The 20,260-nt window shown below is 48.7% G+C and overlaps 1 protein-coding gene across 1 annotated transcript in view; it reads right to left on the bottom strand.

Moving 5' to 3' along the window:
* Positions 1–122: 122 nt before the first annotated feature.
* LOC121486791 (core histone macro-H2A.2) overlaps positions 123–20,260 on the bottom strand; it is a 49,252-nt gene continuing 29,114 nt past the window's right edge. The window contains exons 3-9 of the mRNA XM_041748072.1: positions 13,350–13,456; positions 11,890–12,087; positions 10,720–10,830; positions 9,162–9,261; positions 4,602–4,691; positions 2,481–2,655; positions 123–655 (exon numbers count right to left, since the gene is read on the bottom strand). Coding sequence (XP_041604006.1) covers positions 490–655; positions 2,481–2,655; positions 4,602–4,691; positions 9,162–9,261; positions 10,720–10,830; positions 11,890–12,087; positions 13,350–13,456 — 947 coding nt within the window. The 3' untranslated portion in view covers positions 123–489. The remainder of the gene's footprint in view (positions 656–2,480; positions 2,656–4,601; positions 4,692–9,161; positions 9,262–10,719; positions 10,831–11,889; positions 12,088–13,349; positions 13,457–20,260) is intronic.

The following is a 20,260-nucleotide window of genomic DNA, read 5'->3' on the forward strand; positions in this document are numbered from 1 at the left end:
GAAAGGAAAGCACCATTGAGACACCTTTCTCGGTTTCTTCTCTCCGCCACTGAACACAGACAGCCAACAAAGCCCAAGTCACTTTTACGCCCTCTTCCCTCGCAAGAAGGAGAAACAAGGTATTAAGAATTTCGAAAGGATTTTTTGTGTGTGTGTGTAAAAGTCAATGCTATAAATCTAAAACGAAGTCTGTTTCTTTTTTTTTTAAAAAGTTCTAAAACAACAGGAAGAAAACACATGGAAAGAAACCCCTTGTGGAGACCTGGGTAATTACAGACTGAGGCTCTTTTAAATGATAATATAAAATGCAGAGGGCTCCTTCCGTGGGCAGGACCTGCGCTGGCGGCCTCTGTGACCCGCTGCCCTGCCAGCTGCCCTCGGCTCCCCTGCTGTCACCCTTCCTCTCTCCTTTTTAAAAATAAACCCCCACTCCTGTGACTTCGATCCTCCTCCGATTCCCGTTGGCAAGCGCGGCCGGGCAGGGGGTGGCTACTTGGCGTCGAGCTTGGCCATCTCCTGCACGTAGATGCCAATGCTCTCGCTGTCAAAGAGCAGGAAGTAGACATTCTTCAGTGAGGATGTGCTCGAATCGTCAAAGTGGGCCGAGATGGCTTTGAGGGTCACCTGGGCTGCCGTCTGTTTGGGGAAGCAGTTTCTGTACCAGAGGGAAAAAAAGAGCTGATGTCACTTTGGTTCCCAGGACCCGTGGGATCACTTTGCCCTCAGCCTGGGGTAGGGGTCAATGCGATGCCTACTTATCTTGGCACCACGCCTTTTGTTTCCAACTCATGGCGTCTTGCTGTGTGCAGGCTGGGCCACGTACCACCATCTCCTTTGACCCTAGTCAGAGGAACAGCCTGGGAGGGGGTGGGCAGGAGACGCTGGCCCCACTTTACAAGAGCCACGCTGACTCAGCATGGCACAAAGCGTTCAGCCAAAGTCAGAGAGCTGGCCTGCGAGCAGTGCCTCATGCTTGGGTGAGTCGATGTCACCTGCCCCAAGTCAAGCCGGGCTTTAAAACCACTACCAACTCAGCATTTGAAATACCTGGTATTCAAAAAAGCACAGCTAGGTTTTATTAGCTCCCTCAAAACCGCCGTGCATTGTCAGGTTGCTTGTGAAAGGGCACACATATGTGCTCAAAAGTACATTTCTTAACTCTTCTGCACTCACTAGTTCCCTCTCACTAGCCTGTGTGGACATGCAGGTGTAACTCGAGTATGGGGGACTCTGGGCAGGGACCCAAGCACCAAGCTGAGATGGAGCTGGCCTCTGGGCTGGGCCATGGCATTAGCCTTCGGGGACACAGCCATCCTAGTCATTTGGGGGTCAGCCACGAAGCCCCCTCGGGCGGGTGCGGGATGAGCCTGCCTGACAGGGATTCTTACTCGGATGTAGCGCCCCAGCTCAGGATGTCACAACACTTGGGCCCGGCTATGTGAGGGCTTCAGCCCGCCGTGCCTCTGGGCCCGGCCATGGACACCCGGTGCTGCTTGCTCAGGTTGAGGTGGGGTTATGGCAGGAGGCCAGGCCACGATTTCTCCCTCAGCCTTCCTGTGACTCGACCGTAACAGAACGGCTCTAGTGTGTGACTCCCATCTACGTTACAGAGGGGTATCTCTTTTAAGACTTTATTTATTCATGAGAGAGAGAGAGAGAGAGGCAGAGACACAGGCGGAGGGAGAAGCAGGCTCCATGCAGGGAGCCCGACGCGGGACTCGATCCCGGGACTCCAGGATCACACCCTGGGCCGAAGGCAGCGCTAAACCACTGAGCCACCCGGGGATCCCCCAGAGGAGCATCTCTTAAGAGAGAGGGTGTTCAAAATTGAAGCAATAGCTTGCTTCAACGACGAGTGTGATGTGAGAAGACAGGCTACCTGTGAGGACAGGTAACCTCATTGCCTACCTGCTGCTGTTCCCGCACCCCGCTGGGGTCTGTGACCATTAGAACAGACACTTCTCCTGACTCCCAAAACAGACCTTTGGCAAGAACCTGTCGCTCCTCTAGGTGGTCTGTCGGGCTCAGCCTCCAGGCTCCCCTCCCCATCACCCGAGCCCCACACGAGCCTCCTGGGGATTCTGAGGCGGTAGTTCTGGGGTGCAGTCTGAGAGGCCAAGCTCTGACATCCTAACACAGAGGGGTCACCGCGGCTGGTCCACGGGCTACACTTCAAGATGCAAGGCCTTTGAGCCTGGTATTTCCTTTTCTCTTGAGTAGGCTCCTCCACCAGCCTGGAGCCCAATGTGAGGCTTGAACTCATGACTGACCCTGAGATGGCAACCTGAGCTGGGATCAAGAGTCAGATGTTTAACTGGCTGGCAGCCTAGTCAACCTTGCTTGGCTGTGCCAGCAGCCCTGGGTTGTGTCTCCTGGAAGGGCCAGCCCGGCTGTGAATACGCAGGAGAGAAGCAGGCCCGAGGGAGCGGGCTGGGGGAGAGTCCCCCGCTTCCCCGGCCACCCAGAGAAGCGCATCTTACCTGCCGCTGGGGAATGGTGGGAATGCCACAGACTTGAGCTTTTTGTCCTCCGCCGCCGACAGGCAGTTTTTGATGGTCTCTTCCAGCTGTTCTTCACATTTGTCGGAGCCCCACTGAGGGATGTGACAGTGGATGACAAATTTGGCTGCAAGTCCGCTGGATTGGCTGACAGCGGCTGGGACAGGAGAGAAACACTGCGGGTTACTTCCTACACCTGTGCCTCCTGCCGGGGGTTACAGGCCGAACCTCGTGGAGGCCCCCCGGATGCTGTGGATGGGGAAGCGGGGCACCGTCCTGTGCTTCTGATGGGACCGGACGCCGGCAAAGAGCAGGAACCCTGTCGGGATTGCTTTGGGCAGTGGGCACCGGCTTTGGACAGGTGCGTTCAAGGCTCATGTGGTGGCATGTGGCTGTCACCTGCTGACCACGGTTCCCAGTGAAGAGGACCCGTCAGAATCATCTCTGGCAGCTGAGGAATGGCCCTCCCCGGGTGTCCATGTCCAGATCCTTACCTCACATGGCAAACAGGACTTGGCGGAGGTGTTTTAGTGAAGGATTGTAAGACGGGGAGATCACCCTGGGTGATCTGGGTGTGCCCTCAATGGAATCACCTGGGTCCTTCTGAGCAGGGCGAGAGGGGGGCGGGTAGGAAGGCTAACGGTAGGAGAAGGCGATGTGAGCACGGAGCCAAGGAGCAGCACAGCCCAGAAGCTGGGAGGGAAGAAGGGAGGAGCCAGTCCTGCCAACTGTAGTGTTCGTGACACTGTGACTCGTTACAGCAGGGATAGGAAAAGGATAGGACAGCTTTCAACAGGTGGACACAGGGGCCCCGCCGCCCCCACCCGGGGGGCCCTCAGGGTCCTGGCTTGGTGGGTCTGGCGCAGCGCCTGTGTGCACATGTGGGTGAGGGCCCTCCGTAGATGGCAAAGCACTGCACTACTTGGTTGCACATCCCCAGGGTCAGGGACTGTCTTCTGGTCACCCCTCCCTACCCAAGGAGTCCCCGGTGGGAGTGGGGGTTCAAAATGGGCTGTGCAGTTCAGTTACACCAGCCTTGTCTCCTTGTCCCAGTTCAGACTCCTATCTACTCCCCCAGGCCCACCCGGAGCACTTTGGTCTGAGCCCCTCGCCGTTCTCCGGTGAACCCTGCTTCCCCCAAGCCACCCTCGCAGAGCTGGGGTTCTGTGACCCTCAAGGAACCGGCTGTGGCAGGGGTCCTGGCCTCGCTCTGGGGGCCTGGGCAGTTCGGGAAGCCTGTGGCCACTAGGGAGTGTGTTTTTTTTTTTTTTTTTAAGATTTTATTTATTTGTTCATGCGAGAGACACACACACACACACACACACACACAGAGAGAGAGAGAGAGAGAGAGAGAGAGAGGCAGAGACACAGGCAGAGGGAGAAGCAGGCTCCATGCAGGGAGCCCAACATGGGCCTCGATCCTGGGTCTCTGGGATCACGCCCTGAACTGAAGGCAGCGCTAAACCGCTGAGCCACCCGGGCTGCCCTAGGGACTGTTTGTAACACAACTTTGTGCACCAATGTTCACAGCCGCTCGATTTGCAACAGCCAGACGTGCAGCAGTCGGGAAACAACCCAACTGATGAATGGATAAACAAAACAGAATATTATTCAACCACAAAAAAGGAACAAAGCACTGATGCATGCTCTGGTATGGGTGGACCTTGAGAAGATTATATGAAGTGAGGGAAGCCAGACAGCAAAGGTCACAGAGCCTATGATCCTGTTCACGTGCCATGTCCTGGACAGGCACATCTACGGAGGCGGAAGGAGGGCTGGGGGTCACCAGGGGCCGGGGAGGAGAGAGGGGTGTTTTCGGGAGACACCCAGAAGAGCTCTAGACTCATGGTGGTGATGATAGGACAACATGATGAGTAGAAGCTAACCCAGTTGCTTCATCTCTGGGTGACTTGATGCAAACTGACAATTATCCAGACACTTGGTCGTCCCCAGAGTGTGTTGAGTGGTCTACACAGGCCTGCTCAAGTTAACTCATTGGCCATGGTGTATTTTGCTTGGCACACTGATGGTGCGTGAAGCGGCTGACGCTGGCGGGGACGGTGCCGAGGCTGTGCTGGGAACACGGCCCACCGCCACACCTACCTTCAGCAACTTCCAAAGGGCCTTGGGATTTGCGAAGCTCCTTTACTGTTTCCAAGAACTCTTTGCCGCCCGCCTTTTCCAAGGCCTTCCCTGTGGAGGAGAACAGGAGAAGCCATTGCCGTGGTCCTTTCCAGAGTCACTAGTTACACTGCTTCACACAGTTTTCATAGGCCACAGACAAACCCACAGCCACACATGGGAAGTAGGAGTCACACTTTGCAATTGGAACCCTCGCTGCCCCTGGTCACTGCCCGCAGGGGTCTCTGGGCTTCTGTCCCGCAGGACTTGGATTCTAGCAAACTCCTTTTTCCCCCTAAATATTTTATTTATTTATTTGAGAGAGAGAGGGAGAGAGGAAGAGAGAGAGCACACACAGGGGAAGGGGCAGAGGGAGAAGGAGAGAGAATCTCAAGCAGACTCCTTACTGAGCGCAGACCCTGACGTGGGGCTCGATCCCACAACCCTGAGATTATGACCAGAGTCAGACACTTAACAGACTGAGCCACTCAGGTGCCCCTGTTGCAAACTCTTTTAAAGGACCATTTCAGGGAGTGATTTGGTCATAAGCAGTCTCAGGACATGAGTCCTAAAGGTGATTTTTAAAAATTCAAGTACAGTTGACACACAGTGTTACATTAGTTTCAGGTGTACAACATAGTGATCGGACAATGCTATGCTGTGCTCTACACACTACGCTGTGCTCACCACCAGGGTAGCTACTATCTGTCACCATATGGCGCAGTTGTAATACCACTGCCTACGTCATTTCCTATGCTGTGTATTAAAGGTGAACTTAAAAAAATAATTGGGGCTCCAGTGTTCTCATCTCTGAGTTAAGTCCCCACAAGGGGTTGGTTAAATTCAGTGTCTGGGTGATTTGAAGGCAGTGACTGCTCACAGACCCTGCAACCTGCCTCTTGTCATCAGGTCCTGAGCCTGGTCCTAGGCCCGAGGTGACACATGACTCAGCAGGACCGTCTGGGTGGAGAGCTCTAAGGTCCTATGCCCAGCTCTCCAACTACGTGTGGAAAGTCTTGGGGTCAGAGGACACACACAGGCCCAGGGCAGCGTGCGATGGTGTTCCTCCAACCCTGGCCTTGGTTTTCAATGGAAAAATGCAAATTTGAGAGGCTAAACTCTAAGGACCTTCCTGATGGGAGATCCCTTGAGTCTCTGATGTCATGACAATTCTCTACTTGAGATTTCAGGGTTGTGCTTCTACAGAGGCCCAAGTGGAGTCCCCAGGGGATGGCGGGACTCCGTCTCTGGCCAACAGGGACCCCATGTCTGCGCACCGGGGGTCCTCATGCCTCTGAGCGACATACGGGCGTCTTGTCTAGGCGTCTTGTCTATACTAGATGGCTGCTGCTCTCAGGTGCAGGATGAGGTCTCTCTCCCCAAGGGCTTTCATCTTCTAATGAATGTGGTGATCTGGCTACCTGGAACCAGTCTCAGCTCTCCCTCTTCATAGCTATTATGGTGGTGGTTATTATTCAGCTCAAGGGCTTCCCTGGGACCTGGGTAAGGAGCTTCTCCCTCCCCCCGGGACACTGAACTGTATTTGGAGAGCCACAGGACGTCCTGCAGGTGATTGTGGACCCCGTCTATTAGCAGTCAGTCTTCCCTGGGGGTGGGAATGGGAGGGAATTTCTTCACGAATGTGCTTGGGTTCAGCGACATGATTTGGAAATGGTAATCTCGGGCCTTCAAGTCTCTTTTCTGGGGGCACCCAGGTGGCTCAGTGGTTGAGCAGCTGCCTTCGGTTCAGGGTGTGATCCTGGGGTCCCGGGATCGAGTTCCGCATCAGGCTCCCTGCATGGAGCCTGCTTCTCCCTCTGCCTGTGTCTCTCATGAATAAATAAATAAAATCTTAAAAAAGAAAGTCTTCTTTCTGGCCCTCAGGCTCCTGGCCAGTGCTGATCTGCTGGGTCACAGAAGCCTGGAGAAGGCCAGGAGCTGCAGCTAGCAGCCCCATTCACGCGGAGAAGCTGGGGAAGCAGGTGGAAGGGGCTGGGTGGGAGCGTGTGGAAGGCAAGGTGCACCCACACTCTTCCCTGAAGACTTCCAAGAATAAAGCAACCTGGAGCGTTGATGAAGGGACTTTGTCTCTGTGGAAGCATTCCAGTGAAGAAAGGAAGGAGGGCTAGAATTAGGGTACAGCCCCCACCTCACACCACCCCTAACAAACAGACAAACTCAGACAAGGAGCGTCAGTGAGAGACAACCGGGCATCATGTGCCTCCTAATGGGAGAACATTCCATCGCTGACCAGGGAGTCTTGCCAAAACTTTTTGAGCCTTGAATCTCATTAAGACTCTCGATCCAACTACCAATTTATAAGAAAAACAGGAGAAACGTGTTTAATGGAATCAGGAGGAGGCAGTCAATGAAATCCAGACTTGGGAAACCCTACAGCTAAACGGCCCAGCTTCCTCAACAAAATAAATTGAAGAGAGAGAGAGAGAGAGTGAGAGAGAGAGAGAGAAAGGAGGGAAAGATATGAAAGAGGAACCTCTGGGTTCTAAGAGACTTATCAACCAGTTGCAGGGTGTGGACTTCTTTGGATCCTGAATCAAATACATTAAAAAAAAATTATATTTATGACATGACTGAAATTTGAATAGTGACCGGTATTTGATGACATGACTTATTCCAGTTGTGATAATGGTATTGTGGTGATGCTGCCAAAAACTAGCCCTTATCATTCTGAAATATCCACGGATATGATGGCGTGAGGTCTGGAGGACTGTGGGCAGGGTGGCACCGAAGAGGACTCCGTCATGGGTTGAAAAGCTTGCAACAGAATGTGTAGGGTTTCGTCATGCTCCTCTGCTATTTCTTTTTTCTTTTCAAGATTTATTATTTATTTATTCATGAAAGACACAGAGAGAGAGGCAGAGACACAGGTAGAGGGAGAAGCAGGCTCCCTGTGGGAAGCCTGATGCAGGACTCGATCCCAGACCCCAGGATCATGACCTGAGCCAAAGACAGACGCTCAACCACTGAGCCACCCAGGCGTCCCTCTTCTGCTATTTCTGTGCACGCTCGAACTCTTCTGTAGTAGCACACAATGCTTTCAGAAAGAATAAATCAGAGGGGCGACTGGGTGGTGCAGTCTGTTAGGCATCTGCCTCTTGATTTTGGCTCAGGTTGTGATCACAGCGGGGCTGTGAGATCAAGGCCCACGTCGGGGCCTGTGCTCAGCACTAAGCCTCATCTGTGTGTTACCCTACTTAGTCTTCACAGCACCGCTAAGACACAGGTGCTATTGCTGTCCTCACAGGGGAGGGAACTGAGGTTCAGAGAGCTTGAGAAACCTGCCCCAAGTCACACAGCTCAGAGGTGATGTCTAAAATCCAGACACAGACCCATCCCGACTCCAGAAGCCCCACTGCTGGGATCTGAGCCTGAGTTTTTGCTCCAATACCTGTGTTCTTTCTACCTTATCACCACTTAAAAAAAAAAAAATGAAAACACATCTTGATTGCTTTCCTGATGCAAGAGCCTCTGATGCCAAGAGGAAACCGTGTGTGGGGGGGCCCCCCCGGTGCTGCCAGCCAAGGCTGAGCTACTAGCATCTCCCTTACCTCAGAAGCAAGCCCAGCATCCCAGGGACAAGGCCCTTTCTTTGCTCACTTTACTTTTGCGATGAGAGTTTAAGGCACTTCCGTCTTGTAAAAAAAATGGATAGGATGGTGCCCCTCTAGTGTGCTATTGTGTCTAGTGCCCTCCATAGCTTATGCTCCCCAATACTTCCACCTAGCCCGGACCAGCTCCCTCCACCCCCGTGGGACAGGTGGCACCCCGCCCGCCCCATAAAGTGACTCAGTGCAGAGCCTTACAGACAACTTCACCCAGATGTCCATTTCCTTTTCACCAAAGGCGTTCTTAATTTTTAAGCTCAAAATAAACATGGAGGTTTACCCCGAAAATGTACAGTGACGGTTACAGCAGCACTACTCCTTCTGGCCCAACCTAGAAATTCTGTGAACGCCATCAGCGGTGGAAGGGTCAGCACACTGCCATGTATTCCTACAGCGGGATACCACATGGCCAAGAAGAGGAACGGACGACAGTCGTGCCCAACGCTGGGGGTGGATTTTACAAAGTTAAGCAAAAGACACCTAAGAAGACGCGCTGCATGATGTCATTTATATAAAATCCCAGAGGACAGCCATCTGTGCTGGGAGGAGACAGGACAGGGGTTATGCTTGGAGGGATTGGGGACTGGGATGGGGCAGGAAGAGGGCATTCTGGGGTGCCGGTGAGGTTCTGCTTCCTGATCAAGGTGCCTGTTACACAGCTGTGTTCACTTAGAGGAAAAGTCATCAAGATGTGCACTAATGATCTGTTTTTATATAATCCTTCAATAAACATTTTGGAAATATATGCAGATTAAAAACGAAATCAGTTGTTTTCTAGTAATGCTGTTTGGTGACATATAGAGTGTGACATGGTCCCCCAAGCAGAGGATCTCTGGTTGACAATGACCAACTTCAGGAGAACTTGCCCAAACAGTGGACCACTCTCTGGCACCCTACCTAAGTCTCAGGACCTTACCTATATCTTCCTTGAGGTCAATTTCGGCTGTGGTGGGGTGGACAATGCCCTCCACTCTCATGGAGCCAATATGGCTGATGTCACTCTGCGTCAGGGACAGCTGCGTCAGGGGGGAAAGATGGAGAGGGTTGGGAAAGAGCAAATCCAATTAAAAAGCTTCACATTTTACCTCACATCTGTTAATTCTCTCAATTATTGATAGCGAATGTCCACATAAAGGCCTGTGGTGTGGAGCGACCATCTCAAGTTTGCCTGTTGTTTGGGCTTCAGTGGGCTCTTCTGAGTTCAGTGGATTTGATGTCCACCATGATGCCAGCAGCACTCAACCAACTAGCCTCTTCTTCCAGGAGCAGGAATGGGCCCTCCCCTCTTCTTCCCTTCTCTAGAGCTATGTTTCCATCTCCCAATCTGGGGGGCCTCGGTGTGGGGTGACATACCATCAGAGCGGCTCCTACTAGGGAAACCAGGCTGGCCCTCCACCCTCCCCTCAGCACCCTACATTCTTCCCAGAGCAGCAGAGACCTCTGGTGGCAGGGACGTGTGGCCGATGGACCTCACTCAGGATAAGTGATGGGCTCCTGGATTCCGACCTACCTACGTTGGGCCACCTTGCATATTGGGGATCAAATTCTTGGGGCTACACCTGTGAAATGCTGCCCTGCGTGCTCACAGCTGAGCGGAATGCAGGGCATTTTGCATCGTCTCCCCTGTGAGCTCGACAGTCACCTTCCCCTAGGTAAGGGAGAAAAAGCTAATCGTAATGCAACTGTGGCCAGCCCCTTGGGGAACATGCTTTTCGTCAGTGAAAAATTAGGAGCCGGCCCCATGCACACGCTTCTGTAACACGCTTCCCGATTGCTTCAGTAGAGGGGTATCCTGTTACCAGGCTGCAAATGCTCAGCTACCAGAGATGCGATTCACTGACTGCTTCCCTGAATGTCTTACTTCAGCCCCATTTAACGTGGTAGATGAATTGTTCTGTAAACTTTATGCTAGCGGGAATGAATTATTTGCATGTCTGTCTGGCCTGCTGCAGGCTGTTCAGATGTAAAGCCCTGCTTGTTTTCTTTCTGCAGTCTAGAAAGGCAAGTAGACTGAGTTATTGGCAAATAATTCATTTCTAACACTGGAGATGTTCAGGAAACATATATTTCTATTTTTCTTTCTTTGATAAATCACATCAAAGAACCATGGCAGGCTGGCCTCCCAGGGCTGTTTGAGAAAGTTAGCTAAGGATGTTTTGGGTGGGCCCAGGAATGAGGGGGGTACGGGGTGTTCTTGGCAATGATGCCATTCTATCACCTGACCAGGAAGGTTCTCTATGCTTACCTTTGTCTGATTGATGTCAGCATGAATAATTCTTGGCACTAAAGAGCTTGTTGATTCTCACAACGTAGACACTGTCATAGCTCTTTAGTCTAAACATGAATAATTCAAGACCCGGGTGAAAGTTGTATTAGGGGAGCAAGGGAAGAAGGAAGCATCATTGCTCGCAAACAGTAGGTTGTAAAAATGCAATAGTGTTTTTACCACGGCACATTACAATTGTCTTTATTACCTTCTGCCCTAGAACAAGGCTCTTAGAAGACAGAATGGTGAATCCATCCCCTGGCCCATCTTCAGAGGTGGAATTTGAAGTTCCTTCTTTATCGCTGTCCTTTGGTTTGGACTGTTGGTAGAAATCAGAAGGAGAGATGGGAAATAATCCAGAAAAAGCCCGAAGTGGCTTTATTAAGTTCTTCCTATGGCTACCACCACCTTGGATGTGAAAGGAAGTGGTTAGGTGTTAAGTTCTGCTCTTCTCGGAGGGAAGCAAGGCACAGCAATACGAGGGAAATAAAGGGGTGCCACCCCAAATAAAGAGTGTTAAAGAGGCTCACAGGTACCTGTATTCCTCACTCAGACCTGGACACGGGTACATTATTCTTGTTTTTTTTTTTTTTTTTTGCAAAGCCCGCAGCTTACGATGGCAAGCATCAGAACCAAGAGGGGTTATTCTTAGCCTACCATTCGACCTCCCTTCTCCCCAGAATTTCCTTGGGACCCAAAGGAAGTGGAGTGAACTCTTGTAAATCTTTTGTGTTATCATAGAGGTCTGTAGAAGGGGAATTTGACAACCTCCAAAGCAGCGCTGTCTGATAGAACTTTCTGTGATCATGGAAATGTCCTATGCCTCTTGAGCCCTTGAAATGTGGGTGATGTAACCAATGAACTTAATTGTTCATCTGATTTAGTTTTAATGAATTCAAATTAAAAAGCCACATGTGGCTAGTGGTTATCGTACTGGGCAGCATATGAAAGTACTCCTCTGCAAATGGCATCTCCGAGCTACAGCTACTTAGCACATCGGGCTATCCACAACCCACTGGCTGAACCCAGTGACCATCTGTGGGAGACACACAGTCTGTGGGAGACAGAAATGTTTTTGTGTGCAATGTGGAGTTCTCAAGAGAAATGAAGAAGGGCTCCAGGCTATCATCTCTCACCTAAGATTTTGATGGGGGCAGTGGAAGCCTCTGGAAACATGAAGACCACGCGTGTTTTGGGTTTGGAAACCTCTAGTAGACTCTGCTGTGTGATTTAAGCTCTCGTCCCAGAGGTCCTTTGCCATTTTTTCCCAGGGAAAAGAGTCCCCAGCCCATCAGCAATGCTGGCCACAACCTCATCTTCTGATCTTTCAACTTTCTGTTGTCTGAGTCCCTGACTCACACAGGCGACCTGGGCTCACCTTTTTGGACGTCCGTGGTTTGGCAGCCTTAGATTTCTTGCCTCCCTTCTTGCCTGATGCCGCCTTCCTTCCCCTTTTCTCAGGGGGAGGGGAGAGGATAGCTTCTGACTTCCCTTTGGTCCCTCGCTTTTTGGCCAGCAGTTCGGGGTGAATTCTGGGCAGGACACCTCCACTGGCGATGGTCACTCCTTTAAGCAGCTAAAGAGAGAAACGCATGAGCTAAGGCAGCAAAGAGCTTGCTGGTTCTGGACTTACTACAGTTCAAACTGATGGCAAAACAAGTGTTAAGTCTGGTCTTTGCTTTCCCAAAGACACTGCATGATGGTTTAATTGGCTTTCCTGTTTCCCTGGTAGAGCGTGTCTCTGTAGGTATCCAGGCATCCCATGGCCTCTTACAGAAAGCAAAACAAGAGAGGCACGATGAAGGGGTATAGAGGCTGAGGCCGGGGATGTTTCCAGGGCTGTGGAATTCCAGACATAACAGAGGATAAAGAGCTACACAAGTGGGGAGCACAGCTTGATGAAACTGGGTTCAAAGGTCAACACTAAGGCTAGCCCCAGTTAGCAACAGACCAGTGGCCTCCACACTCTTTTGATCACACATCCCATCAGTAAAATATGTTTGACCAATGCAGCTCTCCATTAATGTTCATTTTGTGAATAATTGACGTACTACTACGTTAGTCTAGTCTGAACACCCCGAAGCAGTGTGGGTTCTCCAAGTATGGTCTGCATCCAAGGCTAGTCCACGGATAGTTAGTGACTGTCCAAGACAAGAGAAATACAGAAATTGCAAGGAAGAGTCCTTGCAAACTGACAGAGGTATTGTATTACCTATTGGATCAAATAGCAAAACATTTTGGTTTGGGATTGCATGTTTTGTTTTTTAAAATTTTTGTTTTTGTTTTTTAAAATTTGTCTAGCAATTAGTTTTTATTGTATCTTTAGAAATTTTAGTCCACGATGGACTGGAAATAAGAACTGAGTGTTGGCCACACACAATGTGAGAAGAAAAAAAATTAGAATAAAAATTCTTATACTACCTACCATCCATCTAGCATTTCCTGGGGGAGGCATTTGCACTTGGGAGTTAATTCTATAATATGAAGAAGATTCTTCTGCCCTCATCAAATAAATCATCAGCAAAATTTGGGTGAAGAAACCATGAATAACAGCTACGCACTGCAGCTTCCCTAGTCACACACAAAGCTCACTTTTAGAGAGGAAAAGAAGGTCTGGCAAGACCCAGGATATATAACGGGTCTATTCCAGAGGGAATTTTCTATCTGAATGACATAGCTATCAAATTTATTCTTCTCTTATATGATCTGAATTTTTTTTTTGTATTAATATGCTTGGGAACTGTAGCAGGAATGATTTATAGCCAACCGGGTCTACGTGTAATAGTGTGCCTGGCAAACCCATTCTGTGGCTTGTCGCAATGCTTCAGGCAGACATACCTGATTGAGCTCCTCGTCATTGGCAACTGCCAGCAGGATGTGTCTTGGTGCTATCCGGGCCTTCTTGTTGTCCCTTGCGGCATTCCCAGCCAGTTCTAGAATTTCCGCTGAAATCACAATAGGGAGTTAACAGGCAATCACAGAGTGGAGTCTGAGCTTCCTAGAGCTTTTCTTTGGAAATGGCCTTTGAATTTGATCACATTTATTCGTTTGTAAGTTTTATGCCCAGGTCTGGAAAGAAATCCAGAAAGCTGAGAAAGAACTCAGGTTACAGATGAGTAAGATGTTTTAGCAAGACCTGTTCTATGATCCTGTGGCCCGCTTCTAGTGGCCTCTGACATTAATTCTCCCCAATCATCCTTAGTATTTGGACCTCTGAGTTTTTGGTTGAGTCCATCATCAGAGGAGGGAAGAGTATTTCCCAATCTGCCTTGTTGATCACCGTGGTCACATGACTAAATTCTGACCAACAAGAGGCGGGTAGCATACTGTAGGGCACTTCTGGGAAGTGTCCATCAATGGCAGGCTGTGCCCTTCTTCCCTTTCTGCTGGCAGACCAAGGAGGACATGATGGCTGGAATTTGGCCAAGAGAAAGAACAACAAGATAGAAGGAACTGGAGTCTCTTATGACGGTGGAGGCGCACAACTGGGCTGTCCTTACTCCTGGACTGTCGTCTATAAACCTCTTTGTATGAGAGAGAAGCAAACTCTCCTGTTTAAGCCACGGTCAGGAACAGTTAATTCTGACCAATACCGAACCCTAACAGGACCTGAGTCTCTTCCCGTCTCAGGAGAGCAGGGCTGTCTCTGAAAAGAATAGTGATGTAGGCAGAGTCTGTCTTTGGGGCCCATTGGGATGCCTTCCAGAATCTCCTTTTCCTCTTCCCTCAATGCCAAAGCGGATGGTAAGAACTAAGTCATACTGTGGAGTGAGGAAATCTTTAACCTGGAAAGTGAATTCGGAATGGGGATACCTACAGGGCCTGGAAGGAAGGTATTTGGGGTTTGGAGGGTTTCCACCTATCCCTCAGGATCTGACTGTAACAAACATGTCATTTGGTAAATGTAAAAGGGCTGGTAAAGAGGAATGTCCCTAAAACGATTTTACATGTCATCATTTTTAGTCACAATTTAAAAAAATCTATAGAATTGGTTCATACCATCTGTCTGCTTTCCCCCTCCTCCTCTGTCTCTTTCTTTCGCCCCCGATTTCAGAGAGATGTTCTGCTAATCAAATTTGTCCGCCTTCAAAAGTATTAATGAGGCTTTAAAGGAAAATTCCTTCCCTTAGAAAGCTAGAGACAATGTGGCGATGTGTTGTCTCACTGATAATGTGGTGGCAAAATGCATGTGTGTGTGTTGGGGGAATTTGCTGGTACAATGGCATAAATACTAAGCTCTAAAATTAACAGGCAGTTCTGTGTGAGTCTTTACAATCAACCTAATTTCAAATAAATAGCACATGAAATTGCCATCACTCATAAAAATCTATGGTAATAAAAAAAACTGCATAAGTATGCCATATTAACTAAGCAAATGTGATTAACAAAAAATTAGAATAAAATACACATTAGAGTTAAATATTTATATAGAATTTCCATAATGAAAAGTGCTAAATCACTGCAAATTCATTCTCACAACATCTTTTCCAGGTTATTAAGCAATGAATATCGTGTTTACCAACAATCCATTTATATGGTGGCCGTATTTTCAGAATCAAAGACTGGGGGATGGTGGTAGTTTGAGAAGTATGAGCACACTTGTTGGGAAAACGGGATGGAGTATCTGAAATTCATGCCCCAGTAGATCATCTGGTTGGCTGCTCTCAGGCTGCTGCTCAACCCTTTCTTTCCCTTAGGAGAGGGTACTTGTCACAAAGAAATGTCATTATAAATATGACATAAATGTCATTATAAATATATATAATGTTGCTTTCACCAACAGACTGGCTTTTCCAACTCTAGGTTAAAAAGTATAGCTCCTCATTGTGCACAATAAAAGGAGCTGCTTTTTATTGATGTACATTCTTGGAGTCCCCATACCAGGGAGGAAGAAGGACTCCTCTCCCCTCTTTCTCTAGATTGGGTGTGTGTGGGGGGGTCAAGGAGCCTCCCACTCTTAAGCTTCTGAGCAATTGAACTTATTTTAGCATCTTGGACTACCACTTGCCTGCCTGTGTCTCTTGCACTCAGATGAAGATGCTAAGCATCCTGCCAACTTCCTCAAATGAGCTGTCGGCAGGAGAGGCAGGGCTAAGTGGGCAGCCCTACAGATTTGGGGCCTTCGGGAAGCCCCTGAGGTCGGGTTATTCTTAGCCTGACAGAGAGAAGATGCACAGACATTGGATTCACAGATGGCCACTCCGCTGGAATCGAGGCAGGAGAGCCAGAGCCTTGGCGCAGTGACTCCGCAGGTGGCCCCACGCGAGGCAGGTAGGTGAGGCCCAGCCAGCATGCACCCAGGCTCCTGGACTAGGCCTTCCAAAATCAGTTATAGGAGAGAAAAACCTCGATTCTGTGCCCTAGCACAAAAGCAGAGGTAGCCTTGTGTTCTAGAAAGAGAAAAGCTTCTCAACACACAGCCGAAAATCTAGACCAAGGACTTCTGTGTTGGATATTTGGCCACAACATTCCTCGGGACGTGGACCTCACAGTTTAAATGTCTGAAATAACATTCATTATTATTAATATTTCCAAATGTCATTGTGACCCACATATGTGCACGAACTATAAACGTTCATTACATTCTCGGGTGGTTTGATCTCGAGAATACAGGTATCCTCCTATTGGCAGTCGACAGGAAAAATGGGTTTCTACAGCATATTTTCGTTTCGCTGAAAATTTTGTGAGAAGATTATAATTCTGTCAAGCGGTAGAGACATCCATGGAAGTCTATAGACTTCTATATTCTCGGAAGTCACACTTCCAGCAATAGGAACCATCTGGAATACAGCTTAGACTCTGGTCGTTAAAAAAAAAAAAAAAAAAAAAAAAAAAAAAAAAAAGGATTTCTGTAGCCAAAACGGATGTTGGAAAGCTCAGCAGACACATAATCTTGGAAGCGTTGTGTCCTCTCATTTTGTCCACAATCTAAGCCAACATTGGCTGTCCCCCCTCCACAGGAGCCGGGAAGTAGCACAGTAACTGTAGGGTAGGGACAGAGGGTGTGGAGTGCCCACCCCTTCAAGACTGTCTCCTTCCTCAGCCTCTGCTTCCTCACCCACTTGCCCACGAGGTGATGAAATCCCCAGGGGTCTGGGGCACGCCCTCCCTGGCCTGCTCAGGCCATGCAGTCTCCCAGGGAAACCCCTTCCATTCATGGCTCTTGCTTCCCACTTGCCCATGCCACTCGATCTGCACCTCCAGTCCTGATGTGATGTCACCTGGACAACCTCACCTGGGGCGTTCTGCAGGTAAATAAAATTTACCACATCCCCAAATCCAAATCATTTCCTTAGGGGTGGCAGCTCTATCCACATATAGCTCCTCCCAGAGGCCTGGGAATCCTCCCTCCCTCCCCCTTCCTGGCCTCTTGAATCACACATCTTTGTCCCCCTTCTCCGCACCTACTACCATTCCCTGAGCTCAGGCTCTCTTCTCTTTGAGCCCAGAGAGTTGCAATGGCTGTTCAAATGGTTTCCCCATCCCCATTTTTGTCTTCCTCCAGATGCATGCCAACAAGGCCTCTGCTGGCCCATAGGTACCTTTGTATAGACTTGATGTCCCTTCTGCCAAACACTTTACTTCCCTGATTTTGTTAGAACAACACCGTTTACTGCCATCTGCCGGGAATGCTCGTAATAAAGATACAAATCTTCGGGGTCTATGATGTGAATGATCCTCTCTTCAACAGGTGTCCTTGCACAGTGTACAACCTGCACAACCACACATGTGGCCTTGGCTGGCAAAATGCTCTTTTTAAAACACAAATGCAATATATGAAAATCGTTAAAGAAATGCTTGTTGTTAAACGGATAGACCATATTGTCTGGAAATGATGTAAATGATGGGTTTCTATGTGACACAATGACTTAAGGTGCCCTGAGAGTCAAGCTTTTTTTAAAGACCTGTTTGCCCTGGCAGTTAGAAATATGTTACGGAACATTTTCTCACTACAAAAATGATTTAAATTATTCATTTTTGACACCTTACATTTATGCTTTATCTTTTGTTGGCAAAAACAAAACTATTTTCCAGAATTGGGGGCTTACTCTTTCAGTCCCTTCTCTGTCACTTCGGTTGAAGATGTGAACTGGGTCAATGTTGACAGATCGACAACCTCAGGTATGAAGGTCCATCCTGGGAGGCCTGGGGATGTCTCAGGTGGAAGGGATGTTCTAGATGAGCAGTTCAACATGTGTCTGCCACCAGACTTTGCAACCTCCTCCTCTTTTCTTGCGACTAGAAACACTGCGTGGCTCTAACACCATGGTGATGTGTGAGCCTGGGCCCAGCCCGGCAGCCAGCCCAGGGAAATCGGGCCGACTGCTCTGTCTCACCCAGAGCAGCTGAATATTTGTGCAGTTTTCTTTTTTAGTTAAGTAGCCCCTATCCTTCGCTTACTGGCCATGCCTGTGGCCCAAGGTTCGCTTCCCAAGGCACGGAGGGGGAGCGTCCGCATGAACCTCAGGGGAGAAGTGAGCTGGCCACGGGACATCCCCCGCCCAGGCCCGGCAGCTCCCAGGACATCAGCGGAGAATCCCAGGGCGCCTTCGGGGGTGAAGAGCACTGTTTGCTGTTGAGACCAGGGCAGGAGATGAGAGCTGAAAGGTGAGACTTAAAAACTGTTTTATGAGGAGAGACAGCGAAGGTGATGCTGTATGTGTAGGAGGAGGCTGATGTGCCCAGGGGGCGCTGTGGTATGTGCCTCTGGGAGCCAGAGCAGGGACCTACCCCCCTGGACCAGAGCCCCCAGCCAGCTCTGGAGGCCCCAGGGTCCCCACTTCCCCGATGGGGCCCCTTGTCTCCAGCATCTTCAGCTGCTCTCCCTCTGCCAGGGACGCTACACCCTTGTTGGTGCCAGGACACCTTTGGTAGTCTGGTGAGGCCTATGGACCTGTTCTCAGAATAAAGATTTTTTTTTTATTGCGATAAAGTACACATAACATGAAATTTGCCATTTCTAAGTGAATGACTCAGTGGCATTGATTACGTTCCCAGTATTGTGCAACCATCCCCACCATCCATCTCCAGCGCTTCCTCCTCTTAAATGGAAGCTCCATGCCCATTAAACTATCATGCCCAACCCACCCTCGCACCCCGGCCCCTACAACTGTCTCTCCATGCTCTGTCTCTATAAATTTCACTACTCTGACACTGCATCAAAGTGGAATCATGCACATTTGTCTTATTACGTCTGGCTTTTTTCAATTCCACTTTGCAGAAAAGTCTTCCAAGGCTCAGCCGTGTGGAGCAGGTGTCAGAACTTCCTTCCTTTTTAGGGCTGAGTAACATTCTCTTGCACATTTTGTTGCACCACGTTTTGTTTACCAGTTCATCTGTTGGATACTTGGGTTGTTTCCACTTTTGGCTACTTTGTATGTATAATGTTGCATGAATATTTGTATATAAATATCTGTTTAAGTCTCTGATTTCTATTATTTCGGGCATGTACCTAGGAGTGGAATTGCTGGGTCATATGATAATCATGTTTAACTTTTTTTTAAGTTAAGCATTTTATTTTAATTCCAATATAGTTTTAGTATTAGTTTCAGGTGCACAATATAGTAATTCAACACTTCCGTATATCACCCAGTGTACGACAAGTGTACTCCTTAATCCCCATGTACCCCATATCTTTATCTATTCATCTATCGATAGATACTTGGGCTGTTTCCATAATTTGGCTATTGTGAATGATGCAATAAACCTAGGGGGCATGTATCCCTTTGAATTTGTGTTTTTAAATTTTTGGGAGATAAATACTCAGTACAATTGCTGGATTGTAGAATAGTTCTTTTTTATTTTTTAAAAAGATTTTATTTATTCATGAGAGACACAGAGAGAGGGGCAGAGACATAGGCAGAGGGAGAGGCAGGCTCCCTGCAAGGAACCCGATGTGGGACTCGATCCCAGGATCCTGGGATCACATCCTGAGCCAAAGGCAGACTCTCAACCACTGAGCCACCTAGGCATCTTGAGTAGTTCTTTTTTAATTTTTGAGGAATCTCCATACTGTTTTCCAGAATGGCTGGACCAGCTTGCATTCCCACCAACAGCACACAAGGGTTCCTTTTTCTCCACATCCTTGCCAACACCTGCTGTTTCTTGTGTTTTTGATTTCAGTCATACTGACAGGTATGAGGTGATATCTCATCATAATTTTAATTTGCATTTCCCTGATGATGAGTGCTGTTGAGTATCTTTTCATGTGTTTATTGGCCATCTTGATGTCTTCTTTGGAGAAATTTCTGTTCATGTCTTCTGCCCATTTTTAAATTGGACTATTGGTTTGTTGAGTGTTGAATTGTATAAGTTCTTTATATATGTTGGATACTAATTCTTTATGGGATATGTCATTTGCAAATATCTTCTACCATTCAGTAGGTGGTCTTTCAGTTTTATCGATTGTTTCCTTTGCTGTGCAGAAGCTTTTCATTTTTAAATTTTATTTAAAAAGATTTATTTTAGAAAGGGAGAGAGAGAGAGAGAGAGTGTGCAAGTGTGTGCACGTATGCATGGGATGGGGGAAGGAGAGAGGGAGAGAGGGAGAGAGAGAATCTCAAGCACATTCCTCGATGAGTGCAGAGCTGATGCTGGGCTCCCTCAGGGCCCAGACAGCATGACCTGGGCCTAAATCAGTAGTTGGATACTCAATCAACTGATCTACCCAGACATCCCAGAAGCACTGTATTTTGATGTAGTCCCAATAGTTTAATTTTGCTTTTATTTCATTAGGAGACATATCTAGA

Source organism: Vulpes lagopus, chromosome 3, assembly GCF_018345385.1.
Source record: "Vulpes lagopus strain Blue_001 chromosome 3, ASM1834538v1, whole genome shotgun sequence".
NCBI classification, from domain to species: Eukaryota; Metazoa; Chordata; class Mammalia; order Carnivora; family Canidae; genus Vulpes; species Vulpes lagopus.